This window comes from Ostrea edulis, chromosome 7, assembly GCF_947568905.1.
Source record: "Ostrea edulis chromosome 7, xbOstEdul1.1, whole genome shotgun sequence".
In the NCBI taxonomy this organism is placed as follows: domain Eukaryota; kingdom Metazoa; phylum Mollusca; class Bivalvia; order Ostreida; family Ostreidae; genus Ostrea; species Ostrea edulis.
Genome location: NC_079170.1, coordinates 14,238,037 through 14,250,865, shown reverse-complemented (window position 1 = coordinate 14,250,865; position 12,829 = coordinate 14,238,037). Strand labels below are relative to the sequence as shown.

General features: G+C 36.4%; 1 protein-coding gene across 1 annotated transcript; it reads right to left on the bottom strand.

The window, feature by feature from the left end:
* Window positions 1–7,085: 7,085 nt before the first annotated feature.
* On the bottom strand, window positions 7,086–9,746 carry LOC125653598 (uncharacterized). Its single transcript, XM_048883166.2, has 3 exons — window positions 9,405–9,746; window positions 8,520–8,753; window positions 7,086–7,989 (listed from the first exon to the last, which is right to left on the bottom strand). The coding sequence occupies exons 1-3, from the start codon at window positions 9,625–9,627 to the stop codon at window positions 7,745–7,747; spliced, it is 702 nt and encodes a 233-aa protein (XP_048739123.2). The 5' UTR covers window positions 9,628–9,746; the 3' UTR covers window positions 7,086–7,744.
* Window positions 9,747–12,829: the final 3,083 nt, after the last annotated feature.

Here is a 12,829-nt window from a genome sequence, read left to right as displayed (position 1 = left end):
TAATTCGTACGTAAAAATATTCGTGTTACACAACAATTCTCTTGAAGGGAAACTATGTCTTTTTGTCATATGAATTCTGGTAAGAGTTCTCCCGGAGAAAAGGTTTGTCATTATATTACATATAGTAATCAAAATTTTGATACGAGTTTATCTCATTACGAATTGTATCATTTTAGGTATTGCAATCTGGGTAAAAATTTCGCCTTGAAAAAATCGAGGATTTCATACATTATACATAATTCACTATGAACATGCCTTTCAATTGAATTAGAAAAATGTAAATACAATGATCTTACTTGTTAGTTTGTTTTTTTTTTCATTTGAATTGCTGTTTGTCTTGAGACGATAATTAGTATATTTATTGCAATTAAAAACCAATTTTAAACCTGTGACATTGTATTTTTATAGCGTACCTCTATTCTCCGGCATATGGTGGAGAACTCGTACCCAGATCTATATGACAAAATGACGAAGTTTTTCACCAGGAGAACTCGTACCCAGATTTTTATGGCAGAAATGACAAACTTCGTTTCTGCAGGAGAACTCGTACCCAGATTTATCCGATAACATGACAAAGTTTTTTCTCCGGGAGAACTGGTACCCAGATTTTTATAATACAGTTGACAAGTTTTTCTTGAGGAGAACTCGTACCCACATTTATATATGTTCTAGACTACCTCAGATATTAATGGGTAAGACTTCTCTTGAAGAACTCGTACTCGTGTATGAGTTCTCCTGGAGAAGTCGTACCCGAGAGAACTCGTACCCAAATTTCTGGGTATGAGTTCTCCTGGGTACGGGTTCCCCAAAAGTCGGTATGGCGGCTGATTTGTGTCATTTTACACTTTATCGTCTTTTGTTATTTCGAGGCGAAAAGACAGCAAAACGATACTTTTCGTCCCCAAATAATGAAAAGACAAAATGATAATATCAGCTACTTTTCGCCTCAAAATAATGAAGAGACAACACATTGTAAAATGGCACAAATCAGCCATTATACCTTGCCTCTAGGCTAGCCAGCTACGATCTTGAAAGCAGCCAAGGCAATCAGTCGCTCGGCTATTTCCGTAAATATGGTGATAGTACTTGAGTAGCAAGATGTAAAAAAAAAAAAAAAAAAAAAAAAAAGAAAGATCAACATCTCCACTAATATATATTTTTTGATTTTGTAAAAATGCGTAGCATTTCTGAAGAAACAATTGCAATAATGTATAAAGCTAGTTAATTTGATGAAATATATTCATAAAGCTTTCCGGAATGAGGATAGGACGAGCAAAATCCAAGACGGGATGTGTATTCGACATTGAGTAATGACAGATAACATTTGTATCTTTATTCGATTAACGAATAAACCATATATGGAGAAAGGGCTATCATGACATTTCTAGTTTTGGTTGTTTAACTAGAATATAAATGAGGAAAAGTCGTGCTGGGATGAGTAAAGGTTGAAAATCAAAGTACTGATAGTACTAATAGACGGTGGCGTGGGTTGGGGAAAAGCTTAGCTAAGGTGATGTTAACACAGTAACTGCCTGAATGAGGATTCATTAATGATGATTCATTTTTTAATGATACTTCAGTAATGGTAAAGCAAGATAAAGGATTCCATACAGAGTTTATTAAATCCAAAAAAAGAAACATATACATATAGTTTAAAAATGCAGTTCCCAAAATTGAATTAAGACCATGCCTTGTGAATGAGATATCTGTTTTCTCATGAGATAATAAAAGGGACATGAAATTCATATCCATACAATGTTTTCCTCTTGATTTTATAGGAATATTTTTCACAGAGTTTGAAAACATTCACCTTGCAAAATCACCGTGTACAACCCCACATTTGGGGGTGAGGAATAGTGACATTAGGGGGTACGGAATTCGAAGCGTGTTTTACTAGACCCCTTGACATATTTAGCTTGGTTACAGCTATAGAGATAAAACTAGTCTTATATTAACATACAACGGAACACAGTGATGTCCCCGCTTACTCTTACTCGTTTCCCACCTTGCAGTTCCTGTTAGAAATAGGTGAACACTTCAATAATATTCGGCACTATCAAAGAACTCCCGATCTGGTACCCAAAATAGCTGATTATTTTGGCTAAAATTTCACTTTCACATATGCCCCCCCCCCCCTTCTTTCAAAAATTCTGGATCCGCCATTGGTAAGTTTATTATCATCACTGCTACATAGTACGTGAATAAAATCAGTCATGCATGATACAATTTAAGAATTAGATGCAAATTTAGATAAAAATATGGTCTTACAATTAATCCCATTCACATGTCATTTTCTAATTAGCATAGGTGAGACATTAATTATCTTTACACGAGTGAGGTATGTAGAGAAGGTCATAATTACTGGCTCAAATTGTGACGACAACACAACTAGAACAAATTACGACAATAACTTGATACACAAGCAAGTTTAGCATGCCTATAAACCGATGAAATACCAAGTCTTTTAAAAAACACATTGCTCCCGTAGGATGGATAGAAGTGGCGAGACTCGTATGCAGTAGTAAAGGCTTAGTAACACAGGCTTTTCCTCCCCAGTCTTTATAGACATTAAATACACCCTCTGCTTCAATAATGCAGATAAAGCATCTCGCTGAAACCTTTGTAACTTTTCCAAATTAAACGTAGTTAAAATCTTCGCTTCAAAATCATGTTTTTCTATGCTCCCGAGCACTGGAAATAGAGCCTTTGTCAATTGTTAAATATCGCAATAAGGAATGGTGAAGCGACCAATCGCATAGAAGCCTAGACACACCTTCCAACGAAAATATCGGCGTTGTGTTCCACGAGAGGTAGAAGGAGTGACGAGTGCGACCGATCATGGGTTTCCGACGATGCGATATTCTCTACTAAGAATGACTAAGCATGGCCATTATTTAATCCATTACTTGTATTAAACTTTTTTTGATCTGTAGTGTTAGAAGTCATGATTATGTATCTATTTTATGTAATGATTGATTTATGTTGCTTATATTGTATTGACACCAAAAGACAAATCAAGTTTAAATGGACAAATTTTAAGTGCAAAAAGGGCATGTTCAGAACACTGTAGCTCAATAACAAGCATAATTGCGACCCAAGTTTTTCTTTTCAATTTCCTAATTTTCCTTCAACTTAGAAATCAAAAATACACTTCCCAAAAAAATTACATTACTTCAATTGTTAGGTGTGAACCACTTTGATAACATGTTTGAATAAATGCGTGTATTAGCTATGTTATATTTATTAACAACATATACAGTAAATAAAACTTGATTATTAGTAAGTCACTTGGAGCTCCAAAGTAATTGGTCCATATGTAATATGAATGATCCCTCTCCATATTGAAAATTAAATAATGATTTAAGGAATGTAATCGTAACCCGTCATGCTGTCAAGTCCAAAGACAAAATGAACGGTCGTTTATAATTTCAAAATTTGAAACTCATTGGGAACGTGTTTATAATGATAGTTTTGTCCAGTGCGACAATTTAAGGACACAGTCATGAATACACGTGGTTTCATAATGCACTATATGAATGACAAACAGAAAAGTGTCTATATTGTAAGCAGTGGCCTGATTTCTTGGGTATTGGCAGGTAGTGTACAACCTAATTTCGGTAAAGAGTGTTAACCTTTAAGTATCAACAGTGTCGGACCATTCGATATCTGACACATTAACAGTTTTCAACTTATTACATGTACAGACTGTACTTAGTTTCAATATACGTATAGGAGTTGTGTCATTGCAAAACAATGAAAACATGTTCTGTCCATCCAGGTGTTTGTACATATCAGTGACTGTTAATGAGTTATTACAAAAGCTCGAAACACTGACGTCTATAATCACAACTAAACTTAACATCGAAAATATCACATGAATATCGTATTTAAAAATTCTTCGATATGTCAGATCGTTGGTCTCGGGAGAGGGGCTTCCCTTCGTTAAATGAGAGATAGATATAAAAAATTATAGTAATTATAAATCTCCACAAAGCGATAAATAGGGGCCTAGTCAAAATGAGTATAAGCACAGCTGACACTGATCACCTACACAAATTTATGCTGATCCTGTTGTAAACCAATCGAAATTTCTCTGGTTATTTTTCCGCTTGTCGGAAACACCAAGAACATATGCGATTGGTTGCAGACCTTAGCGTCTATGATGTTGCCTCGTTCCATAAGGCAGATTCAAGATTAAAATCACGGATTAACAAAAAACGAACAGGCATATCATATACATTGATAAACAATTATCAAAACGTATTTCTCCTGTAAGATTAAAATGAAGCATACATAAACAATGGATTTACTTCATATCGTTTTATCCTAAGTTGTCGTTTTAAAAAAGAAAGACTGGCTTAGATCTGCCAAACCGTGTTCAAAACCTTACTCTCATTTTTGCAATTTTAAGGTAATTTATTGAAAACTAAAGTAGGTTTTTAAATCAATTTCACGATATTTACTAATCATGTATGAACATATTACAGCCTACGGACTTCACCTCTGACAAGAAACAATATAAAAGATTCAAGCAGTGACTCTGAAGCAAACGTTTCAGTATTTATTGGCAAAATTCATTAACTTATAATTATAGATGATTAAACACAGAAACATAGAATATGTGTCATATATTAGAGGATTGTTGACACCAAAATCCTGTCTCCAAATTTGATATAATTAATTTTATCAATAGTTTAGCATGATATTGGTTGTTAGGGGTTTCCCGAATCAATGCACTAAATATTGAATATGTTATGTCATGAAGGACTGAGCAATGTTAGCAAGGTCTATACCGGAGTTTAAATGTAATTTAATCTAAACAGTTTAAGCATAGATAATCTGTTCGTAGTTCAAGGCATGATAGTATAAACACCGTGTTCAATATTGCATGTAAAACATGATTTAAATAATGCTTGGATACAACACGTTATTAAACTCCGGTTTGTGAAATGTTATAATGATTTTTTCTCATATCTAATTGTTTTGTCATTCTGTTGTTTTGGGTCCCTTCAATAATTTTGAAACTTCACAGTGGCTCTCAGTGCCATAGCAATGTGTGTTCTTCATCGTGCCAACCATCATCGGAAACCCACGATCGGTCGCACTTCTTTTACCTCCCGTGGGACACAACGCCGATATTTGAATGTGTGTCTCAGCTTCTTTATGTTATTGGTCGCTTTATCATTCCTTATTGCGATCTTCAACCAATAAAAGCCCCCTATTTCCAATGTTCGGGAGCATAGAAGAAAAGATTTTGATAAGTTACAGAGCTTTCAGCGAGATGTTTTACAAGTTCTTTGTCAGTTTGTTTTGAAATTAATTTCATTGAAAATATAAACATGCCTAACAACTTATCTCTTTCTTCCTTCATCTGGTCCACTTTCGTGACCATGACTCATTGAGTTTGCATACCCGATTTAATTTATTTGTACAAAGGCTGCACGCAAATGATGCGTTTGTTGGTTGTAAGTTGAGACACTCTAGACCATAGCTGTACTGTTCAAGTGAGGGCTTTCATAACAGAGCCCTTGTAACCCCGATTTTGATAATGGCACACCAAAACACACACACTTTCATGGACGCCGCCATTACTGCTGGCGCTTAGGGATTCGAGAATAATTCAGGGCTGCGTTCAAGATCGTTGCGGCTAGCCTAGGGGCTAGGTATGGTGACTGATTTGTGCCATTTTACAATGTGTTGTCTTTCGTTATTTTGAGGCGAAAAGTAGCTGGTATTATCGTTTTGTCGTCTTTTCGTTATTTCGGGACGAAAAGTCGCTAAATATCGTTTTGTTGTCTTTTCACCTCGAAATAAACAAGACGATAAAGTGTAACATGATCCAAATCAGCCGCCATGCATAGTCCCTAGGCTAGCCGCTACGTTCTTGAACGCAGCCCTGGTGATTCCCATTGATCATCGATAGGTCACGTAAGATCGTGCATTTTAATGAGTTATGCAAAAATATCGGCGTTGCGTTCTACGGGAGGTAACAAAAGTGCGACCGACAGTGGGTTTCCGAGGATGTGTGCCAACGTCTCTCTCTCTGTTTTAGGATCTCATTTGAAATACTTACTACTCTCACTTTTTACATATCAAGCGTCGAACGAAGAAGTAGTCATTGCATATTTCCATTGATTTAATCAATCGGATCACGCTCAACACTTACTTGCTTTTAATCCATTTTCAACATGTCCCCTGTACCCGGTTTAATTCACAACTCTGATTACGTCAGCCTGCTTTTTTGTTGTTCTCTTAACTGGTCCACTATTGTGACAGAACAGTTAACATAAACCCGGGACAGGGGACATGTTGAAAATGGATTAAAAGCAAGTAAGTGTTGGCTTCGTAGTGACAGTTTTGTGTATTACTGTTAAATGTTTGAAAACAATTTGTCTATTGAGTAAACCCACGCACATCTGAGTCGAAAGCTCGGTCGAAGCATAAACCTTCACCGACTTCTGCATTTACACGTTTTCCAGAATCAAAATATGAATGCTTGCGAAGAGAAGTCGGTGAAGGCTATGCTTCTCGACATCTCTAAAGAGGATAGTCTCCGTGCGAGTGAAAATTCTCGAAATGGACATTAAACAACATGCAACTAACCAACCGAGTATTTAATGTAAAATTTGATTCCGTGTGGCATCATCCTGCAGGCCGCCTTCCTGAGTCAATATCATTCCTCTCCGTGGGAGTCGAGCTAATTACATGTATCTATTTCAAAATAAATTTTATAGTTTCTGTATTTTAAGTATCACATTTACAAGAAAGAAAAAAAAAACCCATAAAAGTCTGAGTTCATAAAACGTAAGACAGAATCCATCTTTTATCTTCAGGTCTCAGTCTATTACGTAAGAAATACTAACATGTTTATAAAATTAGGACTCAATTCGAAACTGAGTTCGTCAAAGTTGATTTCAGATTTTTTTTTTTTTTTTTTTAACGAGAAATGCAAGATCGTGAGCTAGAAGAATATGCGTACATGTACATAGATTCAAAATCGTCACACAACTATTTATATACAGCAAACAGCGTAACTTGTCTTATCAAATGTCGCTTCTCCTGATTAAATATACAAAACAATGTCGTAAATTATGATTGTCCTTTTATTTGAAAGGCAGGCTCAGCCTAAAATCATCACAAACTTAAATAAATAACAACAATGTTTACAAAAGCGAGAAAATCGAGAAAACGTTGGATAAATGAAATAATGATGGAGGTGTTGAAGGATTTCTAAATAACACATATCACGGACTTCGAATTAGAAATCGATAAAATGCAATACACGTTGGTGTTAGTGAATAATGCAGAACAAATATGGCTTCCTACAGTATATGTATGGCTCTTACACTATGGCGTTTATTATTTTCGGGGGGGGGGGGGGGGGGGGGGGGGGTCAAAATTGAAGGAAAAGAAAGAAAACGTGATTCAACCTAATCTAATTTTCTTAAGGTTTTTGTAAGTGAATACACAATAGGGTTCTTATGAATGCCTCACATAAAAACCCAATGGTGTTTTGTTTTTTGTAAAACATTAACTGATTAATATTATCCTTATATTTAAGAGAGATTATTCTGCAAAAATAGTTTCTCTAAACGCAGATGTTTCACCAAATACTTGGAGAAGTTACGGTACATAAGGAAACATACTTAAACAAGATGACATTTGTATGAAACAAAGAAATGTTGAAAACAGCAACACGGGGGGAAATTCACATTATGTTATGAAGACACTATGGGTGGGTTAATTACATGTCCATTTCTTTGTAATCTACACAGAGTTTTTTCACGGGATGAAAAACGTGCTGGGTGTCGGCATATCGGGGGCATTCTCCACGATAGGCGACGCGTCCACTGTCACAGACGACATAGTTGGGCGACCCTTCACGACCTTTCCATGGGTTCATGCCGTCCTCGAAACCTTCACAGCTGGGGTAGCGAATATGGCATGGAATACAATGGGCGGATCTACATTTATTGGCGTCATAATCACCTGAAATTAAACAAGAATAATGCAACATTCTTGTTTTCTTAGAAATGAAAATATTGAACGTACTATTTACATATTTACAAGCATTCGTGAAGCAATAGTTATCAAATTAAATCAATGGTGGTTTAGAATAGTCAATTTGCATGTTTATTTTAGAAATAAAATCGTCGTAAATTTTATTTTGTAGCCGAACGTGTTGCATAATTTACAATTTTTGTTATCAGTTAATTAGACCCCTTTTATCTAGTCTGGTTTAATTTTATCCTTTAATGGTGTGACATCTTGATCTTCAAGGAAAATTGAAAATCAAAAGTTTTATCTTTGCCACACTTGTATCGGTTTTTTGTGGTAATAAATTTTAAGAAGCCCTTGGTTGCTGTCAGGTGTAGAAAAAATAAATCTTGCGGTTTTGAAGGATCTTTAAATAGAGTCAACAGCTGTTAATGGATTTGCGGTTGACCTACCATATTTTTACTTTTCATAATTTAGCAAAACATATCACGAGTCAATTTCAAAACACAATTTCTGCTTACATTCATTTTTGGGCTCGAACCTTCTGCCACATTTAGCTGTGCTGTAATGCTCGCATCGCCCGATTTCGTCGTCAAACAGGAATGGATACTTGCACTCTTTGACTTCCGGTTCCCCACCAGTTGTTTTCTTGTTAGAACAGTCGTAGAATTTGGCGCAGTTATCTGGGTGGGCGATGCGTGTCTCGGGTTGCATCTCGCAGATCGAGGGCACGTGCTGTGGTGTTTGAACTGTACCTGTAAATATAAGTCTCATTACAGAAATGCTCACAGATTTAAATTGTTCTGCGGAAATATTAGTTTAAATCATGTTATTAAGGTATAGTTTTGAAAGCAATTCTTAGAAAGAAAGACAAATACAAAGCGAAAACATTTTTTTACAGGTGTAAAACTTTTGCAAGTGCGGACACAAAAAAGAAGAGTAAGCATTGTCTTGAAAGTCTGAGGACGGTACCAACTTTAAATATAGCAAAATTGATGATCGGCATATGATAAAATCTACAGGAAGGATTTCTTGTGTAGATATTCCTATTATCAGAGTCAAATGATAAATGTTAATATTAGCAGAAATTTTAGAGCAATAAATAACTGCAATCTTATCTTTTCCAATATACCTCAGTCCAGTGTAATATACGAGAAGTCATATAACATTTGATGCGTCGGGAAATGTACACGAAGCTTTGTAAGTTTTATAATCTTATCATAAGAATTGGATTTTTCATTGCACTCAACTTCAACAAATCGACCTTGACATTTTATAACAATTACTTCCCTACTGCATAACAAGAAGCTTTATGTTTCGCTAAAACAGATAATAAAATTGTTTTGCTGAATTCAAAATGAGAGGGACGGAGTAGAAAACAGTATTCACTAATAACAAAATCTTACATGTATCGTAGGAGGAGCCCTTCGGGACGCAGGACCTGCTCTCGCGGTTTACAACAGAGTTCTCTGGACATTTGAACTCATACTCTCTACCATTCATACACCAGTAGAACTTGGCGCAGTCTTTGGGGTCCATCTTCCATTGCACTCCGAATAATCCCTCACAAATCCCAGCGGAATGCACGGAGGCAAAACACAAAACCAGAACGCCCGCGAAAACTAGCATTGTGAAATTCTGAAGATACTCTTTCAAGTCTAACTTTACTGTTCAGAAATGAGGAACTGATATCTTCTGTTTTAAACCCGCTCTATTTATACAAACTGCTCGCCCAACTTAGTTAACGCGCATGTGTGTGACGAAAACGCCTTTATTTGGTTTCGTCGAATATCGTCAAGGATAGGTAATGAATGCGCTTCCGGGCCCTTCTGATCGCCACGAATACACCTGTACATTGTTTGGTTACAAATCATGATAAGACGGGAACAAGAATGTGTTAATTGCCGCTTTAATTGGAAACGAACAACGTTTCTCCGGCAGATTTTCCCGTTGTCATCTTACTTTTTCTGGTCCACCCCAGGTCGAAGTTTTGTAAATCTATTTTTTGTGACTGACACCCCTTCCGAACATACATGATGTATCTGTACGAACTCGAGAAATAAACACATTGTTGTTTATTGGGATACTTAATAAGAGGCCCGTGGACCACAATTCTCACGTGCATTACTCTGCTTTTATTGAGACGCTTTAAAGATAAAACTAACTTCCCTTCAGTGGATTTGCTATGGTACCAGGGGTAGAATTGAATGTATGTATTGCACTTCTAAGTATGTTTGTATAGTAAAATTGAGAAATTTTAACTTCCTGGTTGTTATTAAGAGAAAATTTTTCTTATGCATTCCTATAAAAGCGTCAAATTTCTATGGACGCCACAACCTTGGCCTAGAATTCATCACATGAATAAGCGTCTGGGTAGCGTAGCGGTTAACAGCCACTAACAGGTAAACCACTGCTACTCGATCTCGATCCTTGTGTTCGGCAGTGAATGTAAGTGAGATGGTTAGGTGTCCTACTCGGGGACGTGGGTTTGGTTTGGGTCACCCCGTTCCCTCCCACACCAATCCTTTTGTGCCAATACCCGAGTTGGTGAGAGATACTAGTGTAACTGTGAGAGTTGTACAATAAATGTACACTAAATAACTTTAAGGAGAAATAACCCCCCGGAATGGATGGAAAGTGGAGGATATGAACAATGGTACTATGAAATTGAAAAGTTTACACTTTACCTCACAAATCCAGTTTTGGTAGAAAGTAATCTGGAAATAAAATTAAAACCCCTACTAGACTCGAATGCATGAACCCCACATCAGCAGGCGATACGTTCTAACCTACCGAGCTACGCAGCTAAGCAGCTGGAATATACATGTATTGCTGATATCTGTATTTTTATTCATATTTCTAAAGGAAGTCAGCCATTATGACCATGTACCATTCCCTCTTAAAATCTTAAAGAGAATTTAATTCAAACTACAATAAGCTGATACTTGAACAGTTGCATCATAATTCATTGCTTGTCTGGAGAGTAAGCAAAACTAGTTAGAAAAGTAAAAACAAAAAGTGGGGCAGGGGGTCATGTGTTGGAGCATCGTAATGTGTGTGTATTTATTGGACACATTATATAAGATTGTGGGTCGCAACTTTCTCAGATGAATATGTTAGGAAGTTTAAAAAGAAATATCCTATTTTGAAAACACATGCGTGTAGAATATTTTGACTCAATATACACCCATCCTTATGCGATGTCCATTCAATAGTACATTGTAGCTTGACCCCATCTTAGTTCTGGTTGATAAACATGAGTTGAACTTATGAAATACTGCATGTGCTTGTATATTAATCTAAGACCAACACTCTCGTGGGTCTGTTGGATGTTTTTGTAATTCAATCCTTTACAAGGCATAGGATTCCTGTTATGTCCCCTCCCTGTTCCACCTGAGAATTTATATTTCATACAAAGTATATTATGTTATGATTTTATGGTTCTTGGGAAAAGGATCTTAACCATTCATCCTGTGATCAATATTTTTTCTATAATTTTTTGGACGGCAATCTTCCTTTGAATATTCAAGCCGAGAGCGGCTGAAATTAACCCAGTGGTCCTGGAGAGGTTGAAAATCTTATATATAAAAAGAAAAACTCCAAGCTGACGACGTCGACAGACGACTGAAAATGGTTCGCTTAATTACGTCGAAATCTCAGTAAGCTAAAACATATTCAAGTTACCACCTTTTCGTCTACGGATGTCGGGAGTTTTATTGAGTTTATGTTTACGACATGCATGTACTATTTTATTGCTATTGTCTTTCAAATATTATATGATTGATTCATTGAATATTGTTTAACGTCCCTCTCCAGAATATTTCACTCATATGGAGACGTCACCATTGCCGGTGAAGGGCTGCAAAATTTAGGCCTATGCTCGGCGGTTATGGCTGTTGAGCAGGGAGGGATCTTTATCGTGCCACACCTGCTGTGAGACGGGACCTCGGTTTTTGCGGTCTCATCCGCAGGACCGCCCTATTCAGTCGCCTTTTACGACAAACAAGGGGTACTGAAGACATATTCTAACCCGGATCCCCACGGGACTCAAATATTATATGCAGGGCCGTAAGTAGGGTTCTAAATCAGGGGAGGCAGGGGATTGGGGGCCGCCGATTGACTTTACGACTGAAAATGACACTTTTTAAATCCCAATTTATCATGTTTGTGTTTCATTTGTACTATGTAAAGAATCGTAATATGGTGTCAAAGACAAAGGTGCTTGTCTTCATTTTAAACATATATCCTATAATATAACATTTATATAATTTTATTTTCTTTTTTGCCAAAAAATCAGACGAGGCAGTTGCCTCGTCTGCCTCATCGGCAGTTACGGCCCTGATATGTACATGCACATATACATGTACTTGTAGGCTAACCTCTAATGTAGACAGGAAATACGCCATCTTTTATGTTCAAGGACTTCGATTTTATGTAGTACCATTGATCTAGTAATTAATACCTGACAATGTAGATAATTACCCAAAAGTGTGTTTCCGACCTTTCGTCACAAGATCTAGTCCAATGTAATTAATGTTGCATTAAAATGAGATAAATTGTTGATATATTTATGATTTGTGAATCGAAAACGTGGCGTTTTTCCTTTAACTGTCAGTATTATACTCTCAATTTATGTCATTTTGTCAAATAAGTTGAAGGGAAAACATATTAATTCTATGCCTCTATAAAAAGATGAAATGTGACACAGTAATTACCCTTTTTAAGAAAATATATTTCTGGTTTATATCTAATACTTGGTCAACTATGCAGATTTGGGGAAATAAAGTCCCGATACACAGCATTTTGCTAACTATCACCATTTAATTAATAA